The sequence below is a fragment of the Crocodylus siamensis genome, chromosome 2, assembly GCF_052110815.1.
Source record: "Crocodylus siamensis isolate JL-2025a chromosome 2, ASM5211081v1, whole genome shotgun sequence".
Classification (NCBI taxonomy): domain Eukaryota; kingdom Metazoa; phylum Chordata; order Crocodylia; family Crocodylidae; genus Crocodylus; species Crocodylus siamensis.
In genome coordinates, this window is record NC_143396.1 from 55,524,216 (window position 1) to 55,541,148 (window position 16,933).

General features: G+C 41.7%; 1 protein-coding gene across 2 annotated transcripts in view; it reads right to left on the reverse strand.

Annotated features, from left to right (window-relative positions):
• USP46 (ubiquitin specific peptidase 46) overlaps window positions 1–16,933 on the reverse strand; it is a 52,440-nt gene that overhangs the window by 17,764 nt on the left and 17,743 nt on the right. For both annotated transcript variants that reach the window (XM_090035920.1, XM_090035921.1), the window contains 4 exons: window positions 8,110–8,190; window positions 7,281–7,494; window positions 5,746–5,975; window positions 1,539–1,615 (listed from right to left, as the gene is read on the reverse strand). In XM_090035920.1, coding sequence (XP_089892046.1) covers window positions 1,539–1,615; window positions 5,746–5,975; window positions 7,281–7,494; window positions 8,110–8,190 — 602 coding nt within the window. The remainder of the gene's footprint in view (window positions 1–1,538; window positions 1,616–5,745; window positions 5,976–7,280; window positions 7,495–8,109; window positions 8,191–16,933) is intronic.

A 16,933-nucleotide genomic window follows, 5' to 3' on the forward strand; every position in this document is an offset into this window, starting at 1 on the left:
ACTGAATGCTGAAGGAGAACTCGTGGAGGTCAGCTGAGGTCCTAAATGACTGAAAAGGGCAAAGATAATGCCCATCTTTAAGAAACAGAAAAAGAAGAATTTTGGGAAGTATAGACCAGTCAACCTGACTTCAGTACCTGAAAAGATCATGGAGTAGGTCCCCAAGGAATCTATTATGATGCATGTAAGGGGAACAAGGTGATCCAGAACAGCCAGCAAGGATTAATCAAGAGTAAGTCATGCCTGGCTTAATTTCTTTCTGTGATAAGGTGATAGGCTATGTGGATGTGGGGAGAACAGTAGATATGATATATTTTTTGACTTCAGCAAGGCTTTGGACACTTTCTCCCACAACTTCTTCATTAACAAGCTAAGGACAATTCTGCCTTGAGCAGGCAGCTGCACTACATGATCTAATGAGGTCCCCTCCCTATGGTCAGATGATCTTGCAATCTCAGGTCCAAAATGTATCCTTTTTTAAAAAAGAACTGCTAGCATCCTCCCCTGGAAAAGAGAGGCCTTTTTAAGCAAGAATTTTTTTCTTAGCTTAGCAATCAAACTTATTACACTGATGCTGAGATGTTCTGAAGGTGTGGATTACTACAAAATCCTATGACAGGATGATACTGAGAGGACAACCCTAACTCTAAAGGTTTTTAAAATGAAGTATTAACTGCCAAGATGTTGGCAGTCGTTCTCTGTGGAATGGTTCACTTCTGTTTCGTTCAGGAAGCTGTTCACTGCTCACTGCTCTCTTTCTGCTCAATTTTAGTTTGTGTGCAATCTTAGGGAGGTCTTCCTTAAACTCTGAAGATTTTTTTAAAATGTATTTTTAAAATTTCAATAGTAACTCTAGAACCTAAAAGTAAATTTTGGTTTGTTGATATCATTGAGTTAAGCAAAACATAGTGTTTAAATACAGATATTGATTTATACTACTCAGTGCCAAGACTCAAGATATTTAACATCCACCCAGTACAACCAGCCCTTCTAAACATGGCATTTAAAATGCAACTTTCAGGGATAGTAGTTAAAAAGCTGTCAGATTCTGTTGTACTACAGCTTTGCTACAGAATGGGAGCTTGCAAATAAACAGGATTACTTTTTGCCTTTAATTGCAGAATAATACACAAAGCAACAGTTTTTTTTAAATTTCTTGCGTCTAGGACCTAGGCTACCTGTTCAACACAGCACATACTTCAATTTTGGTACATGCATAAGTTTTAACCAGCAAAGTGCTTGAGCACTAAAGTTAAGCAAAAGTCCCAAAGAATCCAACTCTTATTCTGAAGGATCTTTTTCTTCTCTCTCCTGCACTCATGGTAAGATACCAAACAGTAAAGCATATTCTTATTCGGTATTCCACTGTTATATGAATATCCTATTTAGCCTCTTCTGCTGCTGCTCAGAAATACCTTGTTAAAAATGCTAAATAACTGATGTTTACATAGCTTTTATTTTGTCTCTCCTAGACTAGCAGAATTTAGCACAGTTGAGTAGAAATATCAAATGTATTTATGAAACTTCCATTCATTTACCTTAGACAGTGAGTAATTGATGTGTTTTGCTCCACATCAACAGAAAGGTCAAGAAAATCTTCATCTTTGCTACTAACCTGTAACAAAAACTATATATGTAAAATATACACAGTAGGAAGACATATTCTAAATGTATAGGAAAACTAAGTCTATAGTTTACACTTGGAACAATTATTACAGATGTAAATAGTAAAAAACTAACTCATCGTAATCTCTTCTGAAAAAGATGTCTGGGTTTATATAAGTATATTGACTGTATTGGTAAACCCATTCACCCGGTTGTTATACCAACCAGTTCTGTGTCTGGCACCTTTTCCATACTGCTGATCATAATCAAGTGACCACTACATCTGTTCATTTGACCACTACATCTGCTCACATGGCTTCTCAGCATCATATTTCTGTAGCAGCCAATTTTCAGTTAATTTATGACCTTTAGATGCTCATCCAAGAAGCAGCAAAATGAAAAACAGATTTAAATTTAAAATACAAGTTGTTGCTTCTACATGCTCCTAAACTTCTTTTGTATTGGTCTAGGATTAATTTAAAAAAACCCACGAAAATAATTTTGTCAGTTTTGACTGAGGCTCAGATTGCATCATAACTTTCTTAAAATACGTAAAATATGCTGCATTATATGCATAAATTATAATCCTGCATAGGCATTACACAGTTGCGGATAACAATGCAATAATACTATGTAGGTTTGTGTAAAGTGAGAATAAACATGAATGAAAAAAGTATTCAGTAAGGCAAAGCCTGTGTAATTTAGCTTTTTCTCATCTTTATTGACAAGTGAGGAAGTAAGCATTCTTGTACCAAGTATTTAATCTTTTGTCTACAGCTGGTCAGAAAATCTTTGGTGGAGGAGTTTTCCATTGGAAGAAACCTGTCAAGATGTAAACTATAAAGTCATGCTTATTTCAATGAATGTTGTTCAGGAGAAAAAGATGGAGAAAGTGATTCTGACTATATTTAAATGTTTTGATATTTTCAGGGAAAAAAAACTATTTTTGAGGGAGATCTCCAAAATATAGAAAGGTGGTCAGTGTTGAGGTGATTTTGTTACTGTGAAGGTCCAGGAAATTTGTCAGGCAAGAATTAACATCTTTTATTGGACCAACTGTATAGTTGGAATAGGCCATGCAGTGGTCCAATAAAAGATACAACATACAAGAATTCTTGTCATGTACTAGGCAGCTCTGAAAGAAACTGAGTTTGCAGGAGGATTACCCCACAAGCTGTTTCATAAAAAACAGTCTTGTTTATACAAACAGCGCACACAGACAGAACATTCTGAACTGCTGGGAGTGGCATCTGGAATAACTAGATATGGGACTGAAAAGCAAAATTCAAAGCCAGACTTGGATCCAAACTTCTCCAAAGTTGCAGAGGAACAGAATTCAATATTCTAGAATAAATGCCAAAGTTGTTTCTGAGCCACAGAACTCTGATTCAGACCCCCAAAATTCAAGGAGTTACTGAATCGATGTTCTACTTTGGACCCATCTTTGCACCCTGAACCCTACTGACATGGTAAATCTACCCCATCCCAGCCCAGAACTGCACACTTATTGTGAGGAATTTTGATCCAACTGAAGATGCACAGAGTTATGAAATATATCCAAATACAATGAACTGCAGCTCTTCAAGCAAATGTCCTGTCCAAGATGCAACTGCATCCTGAATACATACATAGGAAACCACAAAACTGGCAACATCTTAGGGCAGTGTAAACATTGAGCTAGAATTCAAAAGATAGAACAGCAAAACTTCAGAGAACATTGTGTCTCTGCAGCTGGAATGAAGAGTAAACCAAGTCCTGCTTGGCTTACCAAATGTTAAGAACATTTGGCATCAAACCATTCACAGAGTTTAGTGCCTGGTCTTGTTGGCATTAAAGTAGGAATTTTGCCAATTGTTTCAATAGGTGCAGTACCAAACATTCAGAGAAAGTGTAGGGGAGACTTCCAGTCTGGATCCAGGGAAGAGTATATTGTACTAAAGTGAACTGGAAGACTGGATTCTATCTACATTGTTAACAAGTGATACTATGACAGCTGGTATCTGAATATTTATACTACAGCAGAGATAAATGTACATCTATTAATCTGTTCTACCACTTTCTAAAGATTGAAACCAAAAATACATAAAGATTCCATCATACAAGCTAGAAAAGCAAATGATACATTTTTCCTGCAGCCTTGAGAAGATACAGAATCAGTCTTCCTACCACAGCAGTCCTAATGAGCAATTTTTACCACTGCTGAACCACTAGGACATTACACATAGGGCATTTTGCAGTTCTGCAAAAGTTGGCTTTAGTGGCCATGTCCAGATGAGCACGGCCATTTGTTTCCTCAGGGACAAGTGCCATTGCTACTTGTCCCCAGGGAATGCCTGTGCCATGTTTGGCCTACTGCATAGCAGGTTACCTTGGATGGGGTAGGAGATGCTGGGGCCAGCAACTGTGCTGACCCAAGCAGCCTTACCTGGGCTACTTACCTTGGGGAGCTGCAGCCATGGCACTCTTGCAGCGGGGAGCCTGGCTGGCAGCCAGAGCTCGTTTTGGGCAGCGTGCACTGCCACCACATGAGCCACCCTGCTTTTTTAAGGCATGGGGTTTTTTGACCCTGGGATCTCCCAGGGCCAACCCCCACCATGCTCAAGGTAGCAACACATGGAATGCCTGCGTGTGTAGCAAGTGTCACCACAGACTCATCTGTGCGCGCCACATACTGCACATCTGCACTTGTCTGGGCACAGCCAGTGGGAGCTTGCCTGAGTAAGCAATGAATGTACATGTTCTGCAGTATCTAATGAAGTGAGCTCATGTTCACCAAAGCTTTGATTTAGTTAGTTTATAAGGTGCAAATTTACCTTGCTTTCTACCTGACTTCAGATTAACACAACTAAGTACCTCCCTCCGCTCTTGAAGGATTTGGCCATACCAGTCTAAAAGGAGACTGTCAGCTTTTTAAAAAAAATCACCTTTTATTTTGGGGGGATTTTTTTAACTTGTGATTCTCACTTGTCTTATTATAAGTGAAACAGATTAGAGCAGAATAAGCTTTTTTCCAGATATTTCCAGTCTAATTTCCCAATTATTTCCTGATGTTTCCAGTCTGGTTTCCAGATTCTGATCCACTTATCTCCACACTACTTCCCCAGTGCTTCTGGATAGCTGTTTTCAAGCATGTTCTTCCCCCCTATTTTTACTGTGTACATGCCAAACCTGGAAATAAAGCTGTGGTGACGGCAACTGAACACAGAGATGTTGACAGCAGCAGAAGGGGATGGAGGACCACCATTCACCACCATTTCATTGTCACGTTTGTTTCATGCACAGCCAAAACAGATGGGAGAGGTGTGACTGGCAACGGCACCCTGGGAGCATCAGATAGCAATTTAAACAAACCCGTGAGCATGCTGAGTAGCAACTTACTCTCCACTTTTTGTGGGATTGTGGTGGAGAACTGTGCTATCTCATGATTGGGAGGGATCAGATTTGGTGCTGTGTACATTTGACAGCACCAATGAATAGTCAATTTTCATTGTTCCCCCTTGCATTCATTTTCCCCTGTTGTTTATGTGGATCTCACATACAACCGTAGCTGAGAGAGCAAAATTTATTAAAATAGGAAAATGTGACTAAAAAACCACAAAAAACTGGCAAGGGGTGTACAATCAGGTGTAGTACTGTAACTACCTTGTACTCATTTTTCAAACAGATGAGACTTCAAGTTGAAAGTGTCCTTTAAAATACTGAAAAAAATAACCCAATACAATTCGTCTGTGCTAATGACATTCCTAGGATGAATTAACACAACTTAATCTCCACTTTGCCACTTGTGAGTTTGCAATTATCCCTAACTCATGGAATAACAAGGCAAATTCATTGCCCACGGCTGCAGCATTCTTATCTGTTTTATTTATAATATGGTAGATGATAACTGGAGACACCAGATCAGCTAATGAGGTATCTAACTATATAGATATATATTTATGATTGCAAGGTTTGGGACAGGGTAGCCAAGTTATGCTTATAAAAATATACTTTTAGAAAAGAATATACTCACTTCAAGAAGTAAAGATAATACAGGAATATTCACATTTCTCAGGTGGCTGAATAGATTCACATATTTTATACATATATTTATCTACATGTGTAAAAACAATGTGTAAGAACAACCACCCCAATGCTTACGGTTTCACAGTTCAAACATCTAGTTTCGTTAGTCAGTGTTCCCTGAAAAATCTCATGCACCCAGGTGAGTTCTTGTTTATTGTTCTCTTCAGTTTCATTCATGTTGCCATTCTTTAATTTTCCGTTTTGCTTTTCCTGCTTCTTCTCCTCCTGTAGGATGTCTGCGATGGTGTTTAGCAAGTAATTTAAAAATTCGTGTGCATCTTGCTGCATGTAGTTGTCAAAGAGATCTACAAAAGACAAAGTCGTATGATTGTACCCATCTCCAAATACAGTTTTTTCCATACAGAAATGAATATGCCTAAATTCAGATTTTCTTCCCAAATATGCATACCAATTCAACAAGGCACATAAAACATACAGAACCAAAGCAGATAAGTAGCCCTACCAATTTCAACAGAACTAGTCAGACACTTAAAATTAGGTATGCATGAAGTATGTTACTGGATTGAGACCTAGATTTAATACAGCTATTTTTATGTACTGCTTTCATATTGCAATCAATATGTTCATTCTTGGAGGTACACTGCTCCTGAAGACACTTTCTGAATCTTCTTGTCTGCCAGTAAAACTCAATACATAATGAGCCACTATGCAACCACTTGCAAGAAACATGTGGGAGGCATCCCTGAAGAAAAGTCTAAGAAGATCCAGTTGCAGAATGTCCATCAATACTTTTTTTCCTACTGGGGACTTGGATATCCCTCATCTCCTTTTCCTGATGAAGCAGGTATTTCAGTTCCCCAAATAGTTGTATTTTTATCCCTTTAATGCCATTCTTACCAAGGCACATGTGGATGTCCATCAGGCATGGGGCTATAGATATACAGACCATTTTCCTTTGTACTGTCTGTGGGGCTGCCACCCACACTGATACGGCTCCAAAGCAGAATTAAACTGTGTTATCAAGAACTCTCTTATCCCCACATGCCCTTACACACTGAACAGTTGCTTAAAATGGAGTACACCCTGTTGCCTCTTATCAACAAATAAGGCCCCATGCTCAGTGAAACTAAATTACTGCCACTACTCTGGGAATGAGGGGAAGCAGCAGATGTAGCTCTCTTGATGCACACACATACACCACCAACACCTGTGGTGTTTTGAACAGTGTTCACAGACCTAATTTTCACACTTTTCCCACCTCCCCACATTATCTCTTTCTGTGATCCCTGACAGAAAACCCCTGCACAGAGGTGCTTGATACAGGTCCCTCCATCTCCCCACTCATGGCTTATGCTAGATTGCTATAGTCTTGCCCTTACTGTAATGAAAACTTCTTAGACAAACTATGTGTCCATGGAAGATTACAAATCTGGGTATATTTGTCATCAAATATTATATTACATGAACTTATATACATGCTGTGAGTATGTAGATACACACACATTCACGCAAAATAATTCATATCTAAGAAGCAGAAAGTACTAAAAGCTTATTAGACATGTAACTGAATATTTGATTAATTTAGCCACATTGGTGATTCTTTTCACCAATTTCACCTATTACATGAATTCCTAAAAAGTTTCACTCACCATTCTCCTTTCGTAACCTTGAAATGAACTTTTTTGGTGGAATCACTCCAACTTTCTTCTTCTGAGTGGCAATACTGTGGAAAAGGTCTGCCAGGCAAGTCAAGAGATTTTCCTTCTTTTTTTGTTGGGCTTTGTATGCCAGCACATTCTCCCGAAATGGCCGGCAAAAATACAATGCCTGCAGCACGGAGTTACAGTAGCAGGTGTTCCCAAACTGCCAAAATAAAAGCAAAAAAACCCTTAATCCTTGTGCAGTGGAACATAATCTAGTTAGTTACTTGATTGTGTCCCTTGTAGCAGACCACCCTAATGACCACACAGCTATCGATATGGGTCCCACACCCTGTACTGACAGCTACTCAGGAAAAACAAAGTATAAATGTGACTATTATTTATCTGACTAGGACTGAAAACAAAAGCTGAAAATGTTTTAAAGTATTAAATGCACTAGGTAGTCATTTGGTAGTCATTCCCATAAACTAGTATGTTCTCAAGGGGCCCCAAATCAATAATAAATTCCCACTGATACTGATGCAAACAGTACTTGCTTGAGTCTCATTTATGTATTCGTTAGGCTGTTAAAAAACAACTTTTGGAATGGTCTGGTCTTCAGAATTGTAACTGGTCTTAAGTATTTGACACAACTACAACTCACTTTAAGTATGTCAGCCAAAATCCTCCCTGGAACAAACTGAACCCCACAGCAGTGTTAAAAAGGAAGTATATGAAATTAAAACTGCATCAAAACAACAAAAGAATCTCTATGGTCCTCAAAACTATGGTTCACTATAAAACAGTACATGGTTCACCTTACTGAAATGGTACTTACATTGACCAATCCAAAGTAATGTTCATTGATTGGGAACTGCTCTGGGCCAATGTCTTTTTCCAGAGCAGAGGCATTAGTGCCCTAAAAGAGAGGGAAAAAAGCCAATTATTCTCCATTTCAAATTGAAATTTCCAAAATAAAAGTATAGACTAATAAAATAGAAACATCGTCTCTTCCCATAAAAGTGATTAATCAAGCTAACAGAGGTCTTAAGGATGAACAGGAGCTTAGGTTAACAAGAATATCTGAAAATCTTAGGTCTGGCTTAATTAAGCTAGATAACTCAGCAACGGTTGATGTGAGGTGAATTGGATAGTGACCCACCATCAGAACCACCATGCATACAGAAATTCACAGAACTCAGGGAGATGCAGAAGAAGCAATTTCCTTTAGTTATTTTCAAGTTGAGTAAAGTAAGTAAATAAAAAGCAGAGTGCATCACCCCTCCTCTTTGATGCAAGGAGTTGCAACTGATGAACAAGAGGTTCCCTGCTATCCTTACCAATTAATCTATCATTAAAAAGCCCAGCTTCTTTCTTAGCTGTATTAAATAAGAAAAATAAAACAAAAATTCCAATATTTAAAAACAGAAGGAACCATTAAATTATGTAATCTGACCTTCTGCATAACACAGATCATCACATTCCATCCCATGAACCCTGCATCAAACCCATTACTTCTGGCTGAACTGCAGCATATCTTTACGAAAAACAGATGGTCTTGATCTGAAAAGATCAGAGGCTGGAGAATCCACCAAATCCCTAGGTAAGTTGTTCTAGTTGTTAACTGCTTTCAGTTTTAAAAATCTGGAACTTATTTCAAAGTTGAATTTGTCTGGCTGCAGATTCCAGTCACTGGATCTGTTTATGATTTGCCTTCCACATTCAGCATCCTTATAAGAAGTGTTCTACCCATGTGCAGATACAGGCTGTGATCAAGTCTTTTCAACCTTATCTTTCAACCTTATTTTGTAGGTGTGAAGCACATTGTCTAATAATTATTGTAGTGCTTTTCTGAAGCCTTTCCAATTTATCAACATCCTTAGTAAATTGTGGGCAAACTGGGTGCAGTTTTCCAACTCTGGTCTCACTATGCCATATCTAATGGTATTGTTCTGTAATGCTTAACTGTTCTTAGCATTAGTTACCAATCTACCAATTTCTTTCACCAGAAAATTTTTTCTAGATAACTGAAATGATTTTAGATAACTGAAATGATTTTCAAAGGCCCTGAGCCAAGAATAGATTTCTGTGGGTGCCCACTAAGCCTGCCCTCACTGGATGATAACTTTTCCTTCACAATTACTTTTTGGATCAGGCCATTCTATCCAGCCCGTGGAGCCCCTAAAAAATTTAGAAAATTAATATTTATGTGCCCTTGGCTGCCTGTCATGTGGCCCTCAATAGCTTGCCAAAACTCAGTAGGCAGCCCTCCTTCCAAAAGGATTGCCCAGCCCTGTTTTGGATCTATCAATTAGCTTTATCAGTTTCATATGCTGTTATTAGCCGAATTCTTATAGTGTGTTAAGACACAGTATATCCATTACTTCTATCAAACAAGCTGTATATTAAGATTGGTTGACAGATCCATTTGTCATGAAATTAAGTTGATTGGCATTAATTATGTGACCATTCTTTAATTCCTTACTGACTGCATTCCAAAGCAGGTTTTCCATAGTTTTGCAAAGGGTCAATGTCAGGCTAACCTGGCTATATGTACTCAGGCTTTCCTCTTATCCTTTAAAAATATTTGTACAATATTACTTCTCTTCCAGTGCTCTATGGTGTACCAAGATTTGTTTAAAACAAACATCCTTGGCAGTAGGAGCACCAGAGCCAAAACCTTCAAGCCTGTTGGTTATAGGATTCAGTGGTTTTGAGGCTATTCCGCCCACCCCCATAAATCTAATCTAATTTTTCTTACTTCTGCCACCAGTTTTGCGCCTTTCTTGAAGACAGGCACCACATTTTTGCCATACTGGATTATCATCTGCTGTCACTCACTGAAAGTTGTATCTGAGTGAGTTGAATCAGCTAAATGAAAACTGGCACAGCTGCTATTGGAGACTTTTCAGGCTTTAAAAGACAACTTATTTGGAGTCAGTAGCTTCCATAAAGCTTCATGTACTTAACATCTCATACCTCTTATTAGATCACCCCTCCTCATTATACATGCACATAATTTCCAAACTACAAGTATGTGTTTAAATACTGTTGCTAATTCCTGGACATGCCATCTGAAAACTACACAAGGCTCAGTTCTCCAGTTCACATAACCAGATTGTGGACCGTAACAGGGGGCCTACTCAGGGCTGATCCAGCCATGGCCTGCCCACCTGTTCCTGAGCTAACTGCCCGTGTTCTCTCCCGCCACACCTTAAGGTTAATTAGTTAAATAGATGTAATTAAGCGGGAAGCTGCCCATTTTCTGCCCCAATGCCAGGGGGCGCTATCTGCAGCTCATTCCTCCCCTATACCACAGCCCAAGCCTCGCAGACGGCATCTCGATGTTCACATAATCACCAGCCCCCACTATGGGTCCCAGAATCCTACTACTGGACCCCACCTGGATTCACCCCTTTCAGGCGGCCTTTTCTGCCATCATACCAGGCATACATAGCTCCCTGAGCTGGTTCCCCTTCGGGTGTGATCCCCTCACCAGGACCTGATCCCCCCATCTCCAGGCCAGTCGGGACCCCAGGCCCTCAGTTCTTGGGCGTCCCTCACGGTGTGCCCCTGGCCCTTCAACCCTTCTGGTCCTGGCCCCAGCATGGGCCAGTCAGGGGAAACTCAGACAGGCCTGAGTCTATGACCCTTTTCTTATTCTCCGTGGGTTCACCCTCTGGGCCCTCCAAACAAAGGGGTAACCCACCCGGTCGTGGGGGCTAGGGGCTAAGGTGCCCCAACCCACCTTTCACTGGGGTGGTAACTGGCCTGACATTTCTTGGATTCTCCTGCACCACTGAGAGCCCCACCAGACCACCCACTCCTGGCAGGATGCAGTTTTAGGTCATCAACTACTTAAAGGGTAGTTCCAAAGAGAATGGAACTAGACTGTTCTCTCTCCATCTTTGGAGGTTTTTAAGAACCAACTAAACAAAGCTTTGGCTGAGATGATCTAGTTGGGGATGGCCCTGCTTTGAGCAGGGGGGTGGATTAGATGACCTCCTGACGTCCCTTCCAACCCTCATTTTCTATGATTCTGTATGGGAGTTTAATGTTCTGAACCAAACTGTATTCATCTTGGTAAATTAGTCCTATAGTATTCAGATCCAATCACAGATATAAAGGTTCAAAGAAAGAAAGTTAGCAATTTACATTCATCTGATTGACCAACAGAAGATGTAACATTCTCCTGCATGTGACTGCCATGAAAATCAGCCTTCCTGTCACAAGATGAGTCAGATAATTTTTTTCAGTTTTTGCAGTAAGTTTCTTAGAACTAAAAATGTCAAAAGGCCTCAGCTGTGGCCTTAAAGAGTAGCATTTCATTTTTATAACTCACCCTACATGGAGGGTGGGTATGTCATTATTAATAAATTGGTTAATATGGTGTTTCACATTTTTATGTAATTAAAATGGTCTGTGTTGCGTCTTTACTAGGAGTTTTGGAGAAAAGTCCTGCTAATGTTAATAGCAATTCAGTTCCAGTCAAAGCAGCAATGGAAAGCTCATGCTGTAAGGAGATCCTACATGGCCTGACAGAAGTCCAGGCTTTTGTGATGGTAATTCCCTTATGGCTGAGGTTAGCCAGATTCAAGACTTTAAAAAAAGAAGAAGAAAAAGAAGACAAAAAAAAAAAGGAGAAAGTATGATAAAGGTGTTACAGTAGTCAGAACCCTTGACAGGAAATCAGGTTGGTCAGGTATGACTTGCCCTTGGTGAATCCATGCTGACTATTCCTAATCATCTTCTCCTCCAAGTGCTTAAATATGGAATATTTGCTCCATGATTTTCCAGGGACTATGGTGAGGCCGACCGGTCTGTAGTTCCATGGATCCTGCTCTTCCCCTTTCTTAAAGAAGGACACTAGATTTGCCTTTTTCCAATCATCCAGGACCTCTCCCAATTACCACGAATTTTCAAGGATGATGGCCAATGGCTCTGCAATCACAGTAGCCAACTCCCTCAACACTCTCAGGTGCATCATGTCCAACCCCATGGACTTGCATATGTCCAGCTTTCTAAATAGCTCCTAACCTGCTTTTTCACCACTGTTGGCTATTCACCTCCTCTCCAAACTGTGCTGCCAGGTGCAGTAGTCTGAGAGCTGACCTTTCTTGTGAAGACTGAGGTGAAAAAGACATTAAGTACTTCTGCCTTTTCTGCATCATCTGTCACTGGGTTGTCTCCCACATTTAGCAAAGGACCTACACTTTCCCTGATCTTCCTTTTGTTGCTGACATACTTGTAGAAACCTTCCTTGTCCTTCTTTTCCTTTTACATTCCTTGCTAACTGTAAATCCAATTGTGCTTTGGCTTTCCTGATTTTATTCCTGCATGCCTGAGCAATCCTTTTATACTCCTCCCTAGTCATTTGTCCAAGTTTCTTGTAAGTTTCTTCTTTATGTTTTAGCTCAATGAAGAGTTCCCTGCTAAGCCAAACTGGTCTTCTGCCATACTTGCTAGTTTTCCTGCGTGTTGGGATGGTTTATTCCTGTGCTCTCAGTAAGGTTTCTATAAAATACAACCAGCTTTCCTGGACTCCTTTCCCCCTCAGCCTGGCCTCCCAGAGCATCCTGCCCATCAGTTCCCTGAGTGAGTCAAAGTCTGCTTTTCCAGAATCCAGGGTCTTTACTCTGTTTTTCTCCATCCTTCCTTTCCTCAGGATCCTGAACTCAAATCAACTTGTGGTTGCTGCTACCCAAGTTGCAATCCACTACTACATCCCCCTGTTTTTGAGCAACAGGTCAAGAAGAACATGGCCCCTAGCTGACTTCTCCAACACTTGCACCAGGAAGTTGTCCTCAACACTTTCCAAAAACTTCCTGGATTGCCTGTACACTATTGTATTGCCCTCCCAGCAGATGTCATGGTGATTGAAGTCCCCCATGAGAACTCTCATCCTCCTAGTCTGGTCGTCTATAGCAGACCCCTGCTGTTGGCTCATATTTTAAAAATTACCAGCCTCTGTTCAGGGTCAGGTGCAACCAAAGACCAAACATGACTCATCCATTCAATTGCAGGGGGCTTTTATTGATTCACAGTAGCAGCATGTGATGATTCACAAGCAAGGCTCTCACCACACACTGGACTTCTAGGAATGCTTGCAGGAGGCAGATGCCTGGCCAGTAAGCTGATTGCCGATCTACAGATCTGCTGTCTTTGATGATCTCAAATGCAGGCTAATGCCAGGAGAGAGAGCACACATCCTTTGTTTTCCACTCCAAGTTTATACCCTTAATTCATGCCATTTGTCTCGCACTGGTGTTCGATCATTGATGTGTTAAGTCTGATGCAACTTGTCAGCCAATAAGGGCACTGTTCAAATGTTCTGAACTTGTTATTCAGACAAAGTGCCAGCAAAACATTGTCATGTCTAGCTGTACCTTTATCTCAGATGGAACGCATGAGAAGTTCCATCTGGGGCCCATTACTGTCTGGGAAAGATACTCCCTCCATCTGCATCCTCCTTATCTTTGGAATCACTCCTGTCAGGTCTCCATGAGGAACCTTTCCATTGTCAGTGATCTCATTCTTCTGGGCCTTCCCAAATACTACCCCTTAACAAGTACTTGACATACTTATGTCAAGCAATATATATTACTTATACATGTATATATGTTCTGTCAGGTAACATATAGTGATATTTCAGTAGTAAATAACAACACATTACTTACATATATGTATACTGAAGAGTAAATAGGTCTAAACCCAATATTCAGCCAACACCTATCACAATATCACCATTGTTGCTCTCCCTTTTGATCCTAGGCCAGAGACTTTCAGCAGGGTTTCATACTATCCAGTTTCATACTGGAGCTCTTTTATATAAAGAGCAACTCCTCCTCCTCTTTTCCCCTGTCTGTCATTCCCAAACAGTTTGTAACCATCCATGACAGTACACTAGTCATGCAAACTATCCCACCAACTCTCTGTTATTCCACTTGTGTCATAGTTCAGGACTGTGCAAAGACTCCCAATTCTTCCCACTTGTTTTCCAGGCTCCATGCATTCATGTAGAAACACTTGAGGGAAATAGCCAATTGCCCTACTGTCTCAGGAAAAAAGAAAATGCCTCCCTTATTGCCCCCTCCTGTTTGTGCTTCCTTCAGGTCACCCACTTCTCCATTTACCTTAGGACTTTGGTTTCCATCCCCTGGTGAACCAGTTTCAAGTCCTCCTCACTAGGTTAGTGAGCCTGTCTGCAAAAATGCTCTGCCCTCTCTTCATCAGATGGATCTTGTCTCTTCCAAGCAATCCTTCTTCTTGGAACAAAATCCCGAGTTGAAGAAGCCAAAGCCCTGCTGGTGACAACATCTGTACAACCATGCATTAATCTGCAGAATGTGTCTGCTCCTGCCTGGGCCCTTCTCCTGACTGGAAGGATCAAGAACATCACCTGAGCCCCAGTCCCCTTCACTCTTTTACCCACAGCCCTGTAGTCACTTTTGATCTTCTGAGGGTCTCCCTTGGTGCCCACATGGATGAGAAGCATGAGGTAACAGTCAGAGGGCTGGATAAATTTCTGTAATCCCTCTGTGACATCTCCGATCTGGGTTCCAGGCAAGCAGCAGACCTCCCAAGACAACAAGTCAGGCCGGCAGATGGATGCCTCCAACTCCGACAGAAGATAGTCTCCAACCACCACCACCTATCACTTCCTCTTGGTAGCAGTGCTCTTGATCCTTCCAACCTGCTTCTCTCCTTTGTTGCTAGGGCTCCATATCTGTTCTCCAAGCAAACTACTACACATGGAGAGAAATACTTCTGCTTGCTGCCAGAGGTCACAAGCTTCCAGCTTCCACCTTCCTGGGAGTCCATGTCCTCTTCCTTCTCTAGCAGTGCCTTTGGCAATCGTTCCTCCACAGTCCTAGAGGTCTGTTTCAGCATCCAATCTATGAAGGATGTCACAGGATACTTTGAAGTCTTGCCATCTCCTCCTGTAGGTTTCTCGCCTGCTCCCTGAGGGATATTACCAGGAAGCACCGCAGCACTCCACCATCTGGCCATCACTGGAAGGAATCTGAAAGCCACAGTCTCCACAGTGCCTAACCAGGACCTTGGTGGAAGCCTTGATGGTTAGTGATCCTGACTGGAAAGACACCTCACAGGTGCAAGCACAGGAAGTTGACAGTGACAGTGGCTCTGGCATTACAACATCCTCCAGCCATTTCTCTGGGTCTCTTCATACACTGTATCCCTCTTCCTGTCCCTCTTCCAAGCAGATCCTCCCTAGCAAAATCCCCTGTAAGCTGGTCTGTTCACTGCTTCTTGGTCCTGAAAGGTTCCTTTTTCCCTGCTTCCTCTCATCAAGCTTATAGTGAAGAAAGGTGAGAATTTTTAGGCAAACTCCTTAGCAAACTTCCCCTTGCTCAGGACTCTGGTTAAGCAAGGGACTTAAGTATTGGCCTAACTCCTGAATTTTAGCTACTTACATTAAATATATGTGGGTTAGCTATTTTTAATTAAAAGAAAGAGTTTACCTTAAAGGTTCCCCTTCTAAGGGGTGAGGTGAGCATGCTAGTAGGGAGGGAAAGACTGCAACAAGACCTGGATAGGTTACAGGAGTGGGCTGACATAAACAGGATGCGTTTCAATACTGACAAGTGCAGGGTGCTGCACTTAAGCAGTAGAAACCAGCAGCACACTTATAGAATGGGAAACTCCCTTCTTGAGAGCACGGAGGCAGAAAGGGATCTTGGAGTCATTATTGACTCCAAGATGAACATGGGCTGACAATGCGAGGTCTCAGTTGGCAGGGCTAACTGCACCTTGTCGTGCATCCACAGGTGCATCTCAAGTAGAGCCAGGGAGGTGATCCTCCCCCTCTATCCGATGCTGGTCAGGCCACAGCTGGAGTACTGCGTCCAGTTCTGTGCGCCCCATTTCAGGAGGGATGTGGACAACATTGAAAAGGTCCAGAGGAGGGCCACCCGCATGATCCCGGGACTACAGGGCAGACCCTACCCTGAAAGACTGCGGGACCTAAACCTGTTCAGCCTTCACAAGAGAAGGCTGAGGGGGGATCTGGTGACTGTCTATAAACTCACTAGGGGGGATCAGAATGGCTTAGGGGAGACACTGTTTCCCCTAGCACCCCCTGGCATGACAAGGAACAATGGATACAAATTATTAGAGTAGGTTTAGATTAGACATCTACAAGAACTACTTCATAGTTAGGGCGGCTAGGAGCTGGAACCAACTTGCAAGGGAAGTGGTGCTGGCTCCTACCCTGGGGATCTTTAAGAAGAGGCTTGATGACTACCTGGCTGAACTCATTTGAGTCCAGTCTTTTCTCCCGCCTAGGCGGGGGGTCGGACTTGAAGATCTACAAGGTCCCTTCCGACCCTACTTCTATGATTTTATGATTCTAAGAGCAGGGTGGCCAACTAATCTGAGAACTGCCTTGTGAACTGCTTGCAAACTGCCGTTTGCTGTCCCTGTTTGTTAAAGTTGTTTTGCTTCATCCTATTTAATCATAGTCTTCACTTCATCTATTATAGCCCTATAATGCAGCTGGCTATCCCCATTATGAAGGTGCATAGAGAAACACCACTGCAGCTTTGACAGAGGGTTCTTTAATCTACACCTCTTCCAGCTCAGGCCCTAAGGACTATAAGAGTGAGAGAGCCAGGCCACAAGAGTCAGTTCTGGTTGTGGAT